This window comes from Panthera uncia (genome assembly GCF_023721935.1).
Source record: "Panthera uncia isolate 11264 chromosome B3 unlocalized genomic scaffold, Puncia_PCG_1.0 HiC_scaffold_1, whole genome shotgun sequence".
Lineage (NCBI taxonomy): Eukaryota > Metazoa > Chordata > Mammalia > Carnivora > Felidae > Panthera > Panthera uncia.
In genome coordinates this window covers 33,469,608-33,484,348 of record NW_026057582.1, presented here as the reverse complement: position 1 = coordinate 33,484,348, position 14,741 = coordinate 33,469,608, and the positions used below count along the sequence as shown (strand labels likewise).

Sequence of the window (14,741 nt, the reverse complement as noted above, 5' to 3'; positions counted from 1 at the left end):
CAGTTGGTTAAGCGTCAGACTCTTGATTTTGACTCAGGTCATGATCTCACAGTTCATGAAATCAAGCCCCACATGGGTGTCCTCTGCACTGGGAGCACAGAGCCTGCTTAGGATTCTCTTCTCTTCTCTTCTCTCTCTCTCTCTCTCTCTCTCTCTCTCTCCCTCCCTCCCTCCCTCCTCTCCCCAGTGCATGTGCATGTATTCTCTCTCTCAAACTTAAAAAAAAATTTTTTTAATGTTTGCAACCATTTTTTTAAGTTTATTTATTTATTTGAGAAAGACAGAGATAGCACAAATGAGGGAGGGGCAGAGAGAGATGGAGAGAGAGAGAATCCCAAGCAAGCTCTGCACTGCCAGCATAGAGCCTGACATGGAGCTTAAACCCACAAAACCATGAGACCATAAGCCCACAAAACCGTGAGATCATGACCTGAGATGAAACCAAAAGTCAGATGCTTAACCAACTAAGCCACCCCGGTGCCCCTGCAATCATTTTTTTAAATAGACAGTTCTAGTAAACAGAACATTGGAATTACTGACCAGAATAATGTTTGAAATTACATGTAGTGTTTATCTCTCAGCCCATATTCTTTGTCAAGCTGTATAGTCTAGTGATTAAAATCAAGCCTTTAGGAACTCATTCAACAAAAATGTTCTACATGACCACTGTGTGCACAGCATCCTTGAGCTTTGACATTAAGACACGTTTTCCTTTCTCAAAGAGCTGAAAATCTAGTTAAGAAAATAGACTTGTATATAAATAAGTATAATTACTGTGAGATATGAGATATGTAGTTAATATAGTAGGTAATGAGAATCCTAAGAGCATTTAATAGTGCCTCAGTGCAGGAAGAAAACATGGAATGGTTATGTGTTGCTTCACAAAGGAAAGACTATTGAAAAAGTTTTTTTTTTTTAAATAATTTCAAACTTCAGAAAAGTTGCCAAAATAGTACAAAGAATTCTTGTATATCTTTCACCCAAAGTCTCCCAATGTTAGCATTTTGCCATATTTGCTTTATCATTTCTCTCTATATGTTAATTTTTTTTTTTCTGGAATTGCTTGTGAGTAAATTACAAGCATGATGCCTCTTTATCCCTAATACTTCAAATATATATTTCCTTTATAAATTAAAAAAGGAGAAAAGAAAGAAAAAAAAATTCTCTTACATAACCACAGTGCAATTATCAAAATCAGGAAATGAACCTTGCCACAATGCTGTTATGTAATCTTATTCAAATTACATTTTGCAAATTTTTCTAATAATGTTCTTGATAGCAAAAGGAAAAAAACATTTTCTTCTTCTGATCTGGGATCCAATCCAGAATCATGCATTACTTTTAGCTACTATGTGCCTTTAGGCTCCTTTATCTGGAGCAATTCCTCTTTTTTTTTTTTTTTTTTTTCCCATGACCTTAACATTTTTCAAGAGTATAGGTCATTATTTTGTAAAATGTTCCTCAAATTTAGACTTTTTGGATGTTTCTTGATGGTCTGATTCAGATTAAGCATTTTTGATAGAAATAGCTTATATGTGATGTTGTACCCTTCTCCATGCACCATATCAAGAGGTTCATGATATCATTTTGTTCCATTACTGGTAATATTAATTTTGATCACTTGGTTAAGATGCTGTCTTCCAGGTTTTTCCACTACAAAACTACTATTTTACTTTGTAGTTAGTAGAATATTGTGGGGTTATATAGTGAAACTATATAAGTTCATTGTTTTTCTTCAGATTTTTACCTTCAGTTTTACTATCCATTGATGATTTTAACCTGAACCAATTCTTGCTATGATAGTTGCCAAGTGTTGATTTTCTAATTTCAAAATTTCTTCATTTATCAGTTGGCATTCTGTTGTAAGAAAAAATTTTATTTCATTATTTCTTTATTTATATTAGTGTTTGTTCATAGAATCTTATTTTTATTTTATTAAAGGGGTTATGTAATCTGTTACTATCCTAATCTACTTTGATGCTTAAATTGTCCCAGTTTTGGCCAAAGAGCGTCTCTTCCAGTTGACTGCAAGATCCTTTTGACATGTTCCATCATTATTTGATTACTTCCTTACTGAAGAGAGTTGTGAAGGAAGAATAATAATTTCTTAGGAAAACAAGATAAGAGAAAATGCATTCTAGGCAGAACAAACATCATATGCTAAGGCAGGAAAATATGAAATAGTATGGTATATTCCAATATCTGCAATATCATCAATTTCCTAATGAAGTAGTGAATGAATGATGAGACTGAAAAGGAAGCCAGGAAGCACTTTGTATACTATTCTAAGGAATTTGATTTTATCCTGTGGGTGATAGTGAACCATAGATACAGATTAAAGAGCAAACATTTCCCTGTTTCATAATCTTGATGCATAGAAATCCCAGGAGTATTTTCTTTTAATATTTCTTATATTGTCCTAGAAATTAACACAATCCTTTCAGCCATGTTTTCTAGATTTTGTCAGAAATGCTATGAGGCTCATTATCTTGGATAAATAAGTAGAAAGATGTTTAAGACTATTAAATTGAAAAAAGTATGAGAGATTATTTTCAGATATACAAAATGCTATATCATTTTAAGCCTATGAACTCTACCATCACCAGTGCTTCCTTGGGCTTTGAACTTGATCTCTGTTAATTTGAGAGAGAGAGATATATGAAAGAGTAAATGCTTACATATCTAAACCTCAAATTCCTCAAATTACCAAAGGTCCTAGCTATTTAACCTGAACAAACTATCATTTTCACTCTTTAGGTTTCCTAGGAAAGATATTTATTATTTTAGGTGGTTTGCTTCTCTGAAAGCTCCAGAAAGTAGAAAAATAATGAATTCAAGCTGCAAGTACTATGATAAATAAAGGCAGTGTTATTAATAGGGCAGAACAAATCTATTCCTTGAGATTTTCTGTATATCCAAAGAATGAATAATGATTTATACTTTAGGCAGTTTGGGGAACTCTCTTGTTTTTGTCTTGAGGGATAAAGTTTCCTCTTGAAGTTTTTAATTTAATCAAGAAGAACCTTCATAAATACCTTTTTTCTGTTATATTTTATCATTTGAAAACATCTTTTCATCATTTACTTCTAATTTAAAGAAGTATTTTCAAACCAGGATGAAACATTGTATATTAAGAATTGTCAGATTAAAAATAATGCATTTGAAGTGGGAAAAATAATTTCATTGGTATAAAATTGGTATAGCTTCATTTCAAGATAGCCATGCTATAAGAAAACGGTTACTGCTACATGACAAAGATCTTGAGTTACTCTACTCAGTAGAAAGGAATCCATTTGTACTTTCTGTGCCATTTTGAAGGCCTCATACATCATAGACATTGCAATTAGTATTTAAACATATCTTTGATGATGGCAATCCTGAATGAACCCATACTGTTTTTACACTGTCTGTGTTATGTAGTCTTGCTGCATAGAAGACAGGAAATCCCAGTGACGTTTTGAGGACTTTTACTTTCAAAGTCAACCCCATGACTGGACTTATGCACTAGAAAATATAAGAGAGACGAGTTAAGTTTCACTTATAGAAACCTAGATTTATAAGGGAAACCTCAAGGTGGTCAATCTTTGCCAATTTAGAATTGCTTTAATCTTATAAGTCTACTTGAGAAAATTAAGCCCATTGCAGAAGAATGCTATCAATTTAGATGTCATAGTAATTCAACCTGTTATTCTCTGCTCAGTTCAGATAGCTACTAGTGGAGGGGATGTCTAGATTTCATTTCCCTATCCTTGCCCCACTCCCATATAAAGATCCCATATCCTACAGCACTTAGTAGTTTATTTTTGTCAAAATAGCCATGCTGCCTACCAATTATCAGTGATAACCATACATTTATAAGTTAAATAGATATTCCCTTGAACACTATAATCTTCTCTATAGGACACGTATTTTTGCATGTTAGTTTTGTAGCATACATGAGTTGAATGGAGCTGATCCCCTCACAGATTCTCTTTGTGACCACTGGTATTTATTTGTAATGTAGCTATCAGAATATATTTGTGGCTATGAAATATTTTATTTTTGTTTTATAGGAAAAACTCTATCCAAAATTTCTCTCAATTTTTGGATATTTTCTTTATCCAAAATTCAAGCTGCCTTTTATTTTAAGCTTCTTACTTTAACAAAAAATTATTCTTTCCTTCCTTTCCTACTTCTGCCGAACTGGATTTTATGGACCATTCAATGAAATTTGGCTACCAGACTATATAACCCATCTGGCCTTCAAGAGATAAAAGTACATACTTTTTTTTCTTCCATCAGATTTCTGTGCTGGGCTCAGAATCAAGAAGAGTATCAGAATGTGGAGGAAAGCAGTTCTTGATTCTTTTTCCTGTGTGATTTAGTTCTTCAATGGCCCAGGACAAATATAACTGCTTTGGGATTGTAACTTGCAAAATAAGAGAAGTCAGAGATAACTATTCTTAAATTTTCTGAAGCTTTCACTTTGAAGTTTCTTGCAAGTCACTGCTGTCAACATCAGAAAATAGTTAAAATTGTGTTTCTTTAAAAAATGGAAACAAACCACAAATTTAGTAACATACAGGGTATACCTTCAAGGAGTTTACAGTTGACTAATGTAACTAAGACAAATGTTTAAATGTCTATAAGATGGAGAGTTATAGGTACCCTTAAAAAATATACAAATAAGATACAAAATTATTTTAAAGATTTTGGGAGAGATTTTTTAGGCTGGTAGATATCTACACTGCCATTTTCAATTAAAGAGAGACAGAAAACTACCAATCTCTGTAGTTAGAGTGGTTTCCTACCTTCCTGCTCTTTTTTTTTTTTTTTTTTTTTTACCATCTTTCATTTCTGCTGAGCTATAATGTTCCTCATGGCAGAGTGTATATCACTCTATGTATCCCAATTCCCTAACATACCTGGCTCATAAAATGCATTCAATAAATATTTGTTGAATGGGTGTGTATATCACTGATAATCAAACTAACTTTCTAATAAGAAAAATTCTATTACAAAGCATATGCAAGAAATAAACTGTACAGTTTTCTCTTCAGAAACTAAACATTTTAAAAGGATAACTTTTATAAGGTTAGACACAATTTGCACCGTATAGAAAGTAAAATATATTTTAGAAAATATCAGACTTGAGACCTATAAACCTGAATAAAAAACAGAAACACCTAGCTCTGTCCTCTTCTCCAATTACACTGGTTGTGACAATATGCTTTTATGATATGTAATTGCAAGGTTGAGACTTCAGTGAAAATGACTAATAAATTTATGTTTCTGTTGTAAGTAAATGATAAATCATATCATACATTATCCTTTGTTAGTGTTCACCTACTTAAATTTTGAGTAGAAAATGTTATTCATGTTTAGTACTAAATCTCTAAGGTCCTTCAAGCTTTGAAAATTTTGTAATTTTATGATTACCCATGGGAGAGAAATGTCATAAGTATAAGCATCTATATAGGTCTTTTTCTTTGAGTACTTGTACAATATCATATCTTAGAATGGAAACTCTTTGAGGCAGTACCTTTAAGTTAATTCAGTGAAGACGTCTGAAGCAGCTTCTGGGGTTGGGGTAGGAGTATTAAACTTAATAAATTACAATGAGTAGAAACTTACTACTAAGGAATATATACAGTCATTATAAAGTAGATTAAAGAAATAAAAGCTTATTTGTCTTGAATATCAAAAGCCTGAAGGTAGATAGTTCAGGGCTTGTTCAGCAGCTCAATATTGTCATCAGAGATGCAGGCTCTTTTTTCTTCTCAGGTTTCCATTCTTACTGTGTGCGTTTCCATCCGCATGGTTAAAAAATGGCTATGCCAAGTCCCAGTATCTGGCCATGTTCCAAGCAGAAAGAAGAAAGAAGGGCAAAAGCTTTCTCCTCTTAAAGCTTTATCTCTTTATCTTTTTATTCACCATAGGAAGCCTGCCCCCAGCTTTCAACATCTTACTGACCAGAATTATGTCATATGGTCACTCTCAGCTGCAGAGTGGCTAAGGAAGAATGGAGTTGTAGATAGCAGACAGGATAGCCAAGCAACTGTGTTTGTAGCTACTCCTTTTCTGTTTACCGTCTGGGCTATATACCGTTAGGGTTCTAAAGAAAGGCCAAGCTATTTATGCATGAAGATATAGTGATCTAAGAAGTCCCTTTTTGTCATTAAATGATTCATTGATTTAACAAATATTTATTTTTATTGTTGAGTATGTCCCAAATACTCTTCTAGATATTGGAGATAACAACAGTTAACAAAAAAGGCAATGGAAATTACGTTCTACATAGATAAAGCTATAAAAAAATAAATATAAGTGTATATATGATACAAATTATAGATATGTGGATATGAATATATATATGTGTGTGTATATATACACACACACGAGGAAAAGTAAAGTGGGGTAAAAAGAATAGAAAGTGATGGTAGGTAATATTCTATATAGGGCATTTCACAAAGGCCTCTCTGATGACCTGAAATAAACAAAGGATGGATGGAGCCATAATATCTGCGGAAGAATGTCCAAGTAGACAAAACAGCAAGTGCAAAGACCCTGAGGAAAGATGTATTTTACATTCTCAAGGACAAGCAAGGAATCACTATGGCTACAGCACAGTGATCAAGAGAGGAAATGACAGGAGTTGAAGACAGTGGAGGGCCATAATATGTTGGGCTCCATAGGCCATAGCAAAGATTTTATTCTGAGTGAAATGGAAAGTTGTTGGAGAGTTATGAGCAGAGATTAGCACCATCCAATTTAAAATGTAAAATGATAACTATAACTACTGTGTGGAGAATACATTATAGCGGAACAAGGATAGAAGCAGGGAGGCCAGTTAGGGGGCTATTCAATTTCCCAGGAAATAAGTGATGGTTTCAACTATTGTAGTAATTATGGCAATGGTAAGTAATGGTCAGATTCTAGATATATTTCAACAGTAGTTTAGATTTGGTTCTGATGAAAAGGTTTGGGATTAGTAACTGGAAGAATGGAGTTCCTATTTTCTGAGATGGAAATAGCAAGAGAATAAGACATTGTAAGGATAAAATAGAAGGGTGGGTAATCAAGAGTTTCATTTTGGACATGTTAGCTTTGAATTGCCTGTTACACATCCAAGTGCATGTTGGATGATTTACACTCTTATCCACCAGCTGTTTGGATGACATATAAATCTAGAGTTGAAGGTAGAGGTTAGGATTGGAGATATAAATGAGGAGTTTTAGTGTGTAGGTGATATTAATGCCATGAAGGGGAGTGAATAAGGAGTGAGTAGCTAAAAAATAATCTTTTTCTGTGACTTTTCTGAAAATAGAAAATTTCCTATGAAATCCTAAATAAATTTGAATTTGAGTATTTCATTTTACTAACTAGCTCATTAATTAATTCAGTGTTTGCTGTGTGGTTAAGGACATAGACTCTGAAGCCAGACTTCCTGGGTTTGAATTCTGGCTCTGCTTGTTGCTAGGTCTGTGATTTAGGCCAAGATATGTAAACCTCTTTATCCTCATCTGTAAATAAAGATAATAATGGCTCCCCATAAGATTGTTGTGAAGATTAATTAGAACAGTGCCACAATGCATAGTAAGCACTCAAAAGGATTATGCAGTAACATCATTAAATTTCACCAAGTTTTGACAAATAATGTAACATTGCTGACTTGATTTAATGTTCCACCAAAGCAGGCTATATTTTGGAAGCAGGAGAAAATTTCTCACCTTGTAATCTTCATTTACAGACATGAAAATGAGAACTGATGATACTTATAAGACATTTCCACTTTTTAATCAGTGTTTCAGCATCATAGTCTTAGTTAATTATCTTCCTGTTTAGGTCACAGTGCTGTCGATATCACCAAGGTGGCTAGAAGACACCGCATGTCTCCTTTTCCTCTAACATCTATGGACAAAGCCTTTATCACAGTCCTGGAGATGACTCCGGTGCTTGGGACAGAAATCATCAACTACCGAGGTACTGTTATATTCGCCCATTGCCTTTTCTTTTCATTTTTTTCCAAGTAAGATTCATATAATGTTAATACATGGTTTTCCTGAAAGAGAAAGGTTATTAACCATTATCACAATTACTATCATCATTCTTTTTGCTTTTTTGCTTCTTATTTCTCGTCAACTCTAAGATCAATATTAATTGTATACAGAGTAAAGCACCCATAAAACTTCCTTTTCATTAAAAAAGAAGGAAAACAATCAACTATGTTTACCCTGTTTGTCAAAATACCAATACTCTAAATTAAAGAAACAGTTATCAGCACTGAGTGAGGAAAATAGTTAACTTTGAGTCTGCCTGATGTCCTTCTGTCAGAAATGAGAGATAATAAATGTGTCTCCTAACCATGTTTTCTTCTGTGGAAAACATCTTTTTAAATGTAAAGTATAAAAAATATATTAATTTATTCATGGATCACTGAACAACCAGTCTGACCTCAGTTTTTCTGCTTCATCCATCTTCTCATTTTCAATGAGAGCATATAAGCTCTTAGTTTAATAGCACATAGAGACTAGCCTGTGAAAAGACAATGAAAAGGTAGTATTCCCCAGTGTTTTCAGTTTTTAATCAACCATTTCCCTTTCTAAATATTCAGATAGAAGTTTTAGTGCAATTTGAATTAAATACAGCTTCTTAATTGTTTTTTTTATGCAGATAAACACAAAAGGATTGATTTTACAAATAAACGACTTCATTCATAGATCATAAAATATTCAAACTTCAATGAACATTAGAGAGCATCTATATAAACACCATAATTTTTCTGCAAGGAAACTCAGATTCAGACCAGCAGAAAAGGAATAGGACTAAAGTTCAAGACTTAAATTCATCTTTTTACTACATGATAGTGCTCTTCTTTCAGTATTAAAATATAAAAAATAATGATAGAAAACATTAAAAATTCTGTTTAAATTAAAAGGTCTGTGGAGCACCTACCTCACTTGGGAGAGCATGTGACTCTTGATCCCAGGGTTATTAGTTCAAACCCCATGTGGGGTGTAGAGAGTACTTCAATAAATAAAACTTTTTTTAAAAAGGTCAGCTTTTCCGGGCACCTGGGTGGCTCAGTCGGTTAAGCGTCTGACTTCGGCTCAGGTCATGATTTCACGGTTTGTGGTTCGAGCCCCACATCAGGCTCTGTGCTGACAGCTCAGAGCCTGGAGCCTGCTTCAGATCCTGTGTTTCCCTCTCTCTCTCCCCCCCCCCCCCCCGCTCATGATCTGTCTCACTCTCTCTCTCAAAAATAAATAAACATTAAAAATATTTAATAAAAAGAATGGTCAGGGTTTTTTTTTTTCAGTAATCTCTACACCACACGTGGGGCTCAAACTCATGACCCTGAGATCAAGAGTCACATGCTCTTTCAACTGAGCCAACCAGATAAGAAACGAAACAGGTAAACATAGGGAAAGGAAAAGAGAGAGAGAGAGATAAGGAGACAAACCATAAGAGACTCTTAACTATAGAGAACAAACTGAGGGTTGATGGAAAGAGGTGGATGGGGGAATGGGCCAAATGGGTGAGGGATATTAAGGAAGGCACTTGTGATGAGCATTGGGTGTTATATGTAAGTGATGAATCACTAAATTCTACACTTGCAAACAATTTTACCGTATATTTTTACTAACTAGAATTTAAATAAAAACTTGAGGAAAAAGGGTTAAAACTAGTGAAATACTGAGTGCCCAATTCTATCTCCTTGGTCCTTGACCCTACTTCAACAAAAGTTGTTTTTATATAGTTATAATCTTTGACTTTCATTCTTTTAAATATGTGTATACCATCAGGCCGAGACCTTTTCTTTTATTTCTGTTTTACTCATTAAAGGAAGTAAAGACTTAAAAACTGTCTAGAGTGCAAAATTAACAACTAGCTGTATGATTTCAGAAATCAATTTTAGTGAAATAGGTTTCTTTATATTATTAAAAGCAAAATATTCAGATATTTTTATATCAACATCAAGACATTTTCAGAAAATGTAAATATAAACTTAAGCTGGAAAAAAGTTTAATACTTTACCTATTATAAAAATAAGTTAACTATCACTGGCTTGTTATAATTTTAGGAGAGTTTCCCTTAACATCACTCCTTAGGATAATCTCACTGTGTATGCCAAATCACATTTAAACAAATTCTAGTCATTCTAAGGAGAAAACAGAACTGAAAATGACCCATTTTTATTTTTCTTTTAGGAAAAAAAATGCTGTTGCATGGATTCTCTTTCCCTTCATGTGCTTGTTTCCTCTTCATTTATACATTAAATCAGTTGTCACTCATAAGGAAGCAGACTCTTCATGGATGGTTAACTTCCTTGTCAAGTGTTTCCAACCATGATGATAAAAAATAATAGGGAGGTTTGCATTCAACCTTTGAGTTGGATCAAACTCAATTTTTAATGCAAAAGAGCATTGTAATTAAACTTCCTAGGCATTTTAGTTAGGTGTTTAAACAACAATACTATATATAGAAACATATTCAGTTTGTTCAACATATATTTACTAAACATCTGCTAAATGTCAGGTACTATGTTAGGTCCTGGATATACAAAGATAAATAAAACAAAACTCCTGCCCCATGGATCTCACTGTAGTATAGGAGAGAGACAGATAAATAATGTGGTACTTGTCTCTTTTATTTGCTCTTACAGGCTTGCCTTCCCTTTTCAATTCCTTAAATATAAACGTTCTTTGGAGTTTTTGTCTTTGACCCTTTTCAGATCTTACACATTTACCTAGGATAACCTGATGAGTGTCACTATTATGCGATTTCTAGGTCTAGATCACTTCCCAGAGCTTGCCTGACCTCCAGACTCATACATCAAATGAATACCTGCTGCTCATAAATATAATATGACCAATACTAAACTTATTTTCTTTACCCCCACATGTTTCTTCTACATCATCTGGAATCCATCCCTTGTTCTCCATCCCCACTGCTGTTGATTTAGATTAGGTCTTTATTATTAACGTCCAAGGTTATTGTAATTGATTCGCCTAACCCAGTTAGCATCCTTCCAATCCAGTCTCCAATTTGATGCTAAAGTACAGACATACCTCAGAGATATTGCAGGTGTTCCAGACCACTACAAAATAAAGTGAATATTGTAATAAAGCAAGAAAGTAAAATGAATTTTTCAATTTTCCATTGTATATAAAAAATTGTCTATGCTATATGAATTCTATTAAATGTGCAATAGCATGTCAAATGTACATGCATTTTTTTAAGTTTTTATTTAAAATTTAGTTAACATATAGTATAATATTGGTTTCAGGAGTACAGTTTGGTGATTTGTCACTTACATATAATACCCAGTGCTCATCTCAACCAGTGCCCTCCTTGATATCCATCACCCATCTAGCCCGTACCCCCGCCCACCTTCCCTCAAGAAACCCTCAATTTCTTATCTGTACTTAAGAGTCTTTTATGGTTTGCCTCCCTCTTTTCCCACTGCCCTATGTTCATCTATTTTGTTTTTTAAATTCCACATATGAATGAAATCATATGGTATTTGTCATTTTCTGACTTACTTATTTCACTTAACATAATACATTGTATCTCCATGCACATCATTGCAAATGGCAAGATTTCATTCTTTTTGATGGCTGAGTAATATTCCTCTGTGTGTGTGTTTCCACAATTTGGCTATTATTGATAATGCTGCTATAAACATCAGGGTACATGTGCTCCTTCGAATCAGTATATTTATATCCTTTGGGTAAATACCTAGTAATGTAATTTCTGTGTCATTGGGTAGTTCTATTTTTGACCTTTTTTTGAAGTTTATTTATTTATTTTGATAGAGAGCATGAGGAGGGAAGGGGCAGAGAGAGAAAAAGAGAGAAGATTCCAAGCAGGCTCCACACTCTCAGCACAAAGCGCAACACAGGGCTTGAACCCATGAACCATAAGATCATGACCTGAGCCGAAATCAAGAGTTGGAAACTTAACCAACTGAGCCACCCAGGCGCCCCCTATTTTTAACTTTTTGAGGAACCTCCATGCTGTTTTCCAAAGTGGTTGCATCACTTTGCATTCCTACCAACAGTGTAAGAGGGTTCCCCTTTCTCCACATCCTTGCCAACATCTGTTGTTTCCTGTGTTGTTAATTTTAGCCATTCTGACAGGTGTGAGTTGGTATCTTATCATGGTCTTGATTTGTATTTCCCTGATGATGAGTGATGTTGAGCATTTTTTCATGTGTCCGTTAGCCATTGGTATGTCTTCTTTGGAAAAATGTCTATTCATATCTTCTTCCCATTTCTTAACCGGATTATTTGTTTCTTGGGTGTTCAGTTTGATAAGTTCTTTATAAATATTGGATAGTTACCCTTCATCAGATCTATCATTTGCAAATATCTTCTCCCATTCAGTTGGTTGCCTTTTAGTTTTGTTGATTATTTCCTTCGCTGTGCAAAACTTTTTATCTTGATGAAGTCCCAATAGTTCATGTTTGCTTTTGTTTCCCTTGCCTCCAGAAACATGTCTAGTAAGAAGTTGTTGCAGCCAATGTCAAAGAGGTTGTTGTCTGTGTTCTCCTCTAGGATTTTGATTGTTTCCCATCTCACATTTAGGTATTTCATCCATTTTGGAGGAATGTGCATACCTTAAATAAAAAATACTGCCTGGGGGGCACCTGGGTGGCTCAGTTGATTAAGCATTCGACTTCATCTCAGGTCATGATCTCGCAGTTCACAACTTCGAGCCCCACATTGGGCTCTGTGTTGACAGCTCAGAGCCTGGAGCCTGCTTCAGATTCTGTATCTCTCTCTCTCTCTCTCTCTCTCTCTCTCTCTCTCTCTCTCTTCCCCTCCTCTGCTCATGCTCTGTCTCTCTCTCTCTCTCATAAATAAATAAATATTTAAAAAATTTTTTAATACTGCTGGGGTGCCTGGATGTCTCAGTCCTTTGAGTGTCCAACTCTTGATTCTGTTCATGTCATGATCGTAGGGTCATGGGACTGAACCCCACATAAGATTCTCTCTCTCTATCTATCTCTATCTCTGTCTCTATCTCTCTCTCTGCCCGTTTCTCCTTCTGCCCCTCTCCCCTGCTCATGTTGTCTCTCTCTCAATTTAAAATCAACTTTCTCTCTCTCTCAATTTAAAAAAAATACTGCTGAAGTATGCTAATCATCATCTGAGCTTTCAGCAAGTCATAATCTTTTTGCTGGTAGAGGGTCTCATCTTGATGTTGATGGGTACTGACTGATCAGGATGGTGGTTGCTGAAGGTTATGGTGGCTGTGGCAATTTCTTAAAATAAGACAACAATGAAGTTTTTTGCATCAATGGATTCTTCCTTTCATGAACAATTTGGCTGTAGCGTATGATGCTCTTTGATAGCATTTTTCCCACAGTAGAATTTCTTTCAAAACTGGAGTCAATCCTCTCAAATGTTGCACTGCTTTATCAACTAAGTTTAGGTAATATTCTAAATCTTTTGTTGTCATTTCAACAACATTCACAGCATCTTCACCAGGAGTAGACTCCATCTCAGAAAAGCACTTTCTTTGCTCATGTATAAGAAGCATTCCTCATCAGTTAAAGTTTTATCTTAAGATCTCAACAAATCAGTCTCATTTCCAGACTCCACTTCTGATTCTAGTTCTGCTATTTCCACCACATCTGCAGTTACTTCTTCCACTGAAGTCTCAAACCCCTCAAAGTCATCCGTGAGGTTTGGAATCAACTTCTTCCAAACTCCTGTTAATGTTAATACTTTGACCTTTTCCCATGAATCACAAATGTTATTAATGGTATTAAGAATGACAAATCCTTTCCAGAAGGTTTTCAATTAACTTTGCCCAAATCCATCAGAGGAATCATTATCTATGGCAGCTATAACCTTATAAAATGTGTTTCTTAAATAATAAGACTTGAACATCAAAATTACCCCTTGATCCATGGGCTGAAGAATGGATGTTGTGTTAGCAGTCCCTAAAACAACATTAATCTCATTATACATCTCCATAAGAGCTCTTGGGTGACCAGGTACATTGTCAGTGAGCAGTAATATTTGAAAGGAATCTTTTTTTTCTGAACAGTAGCTCATAACAATGGGCTTAAAATATTCATATTATGCCATGTTATAAACCACTGTGCTGTCATCCAGGCTTTGTTGTTCCATTAATAGAGCACAGGCAGAGTAGATTTAGCATAATTCTTAACGGACGTAGGATTTTTGTAATGCTTACTGAGCATTGGCCTCAACTTAAAGTCACCAGCTGCATTATTCCCTGACAAAAGAGTCGACCTGTCCTTTGAAACTTTGAAGCCAGACATTGACCTCTCTCCTCTCTAACTATGAAAGTCCTAGATGGCATCTCCTTCCAATAGAAGGCTGTTTAGTCTACATTGAAAATATGTTGTTAGGTGCAGCCACCTTCATGAATTATCTTAGCTAGGTCTTCTGGAGAACTTGCTGCAGCTTCTACATCAGCACTTGCCGCCTTACCTTGCACTTTCATGTTGTAGAGATGGCTTCTTTCTTTAAACCTCATTAGCTGACCTTTGCTAGCTTAAACTTTCCTTCTGCAGCTTCCTCATCTCTCTCAGTGTTACAGATGTGAAAAGAGTTAGGGCCTTGCTCTGGATTAGGTTTGAACCTAAGGGAATGTTGTAGCTGATTTGATCTTCTATCCAGAACCTTCATAGTTCATTTTTATTTCAGGTAGATGCATCTCTAACTATTGAATTTCATCCACTGATCACTGAGTAGGAAAAGTATGGGGACTAGGGCAGGGGA

General features: G+C 34.9%; 1 protein-coding gene across 2 annotated transcripts in view; it reads left to right on the top strand.

The window, feature by feature from the left end:
* Positions 1-14,741, top strand: part of GPHN (gephyrin) — a 625,620-nt gene that overhangs the window by 506,240 nt on the left and 104,639 nt on the right. For both annotated transcript variants that reach the window (XM_049611430.1, XM_049611431.1), the window contains one exon: positions 7,825-7,962. In XM_049611430.1, the coding sequence (XP_049467387.1) occupies positions 7,825-7,962 (138 nt within the window). The remainder of the gene's footprint in view (positions 1-7,824; positions 7,963-14,741) is intronic.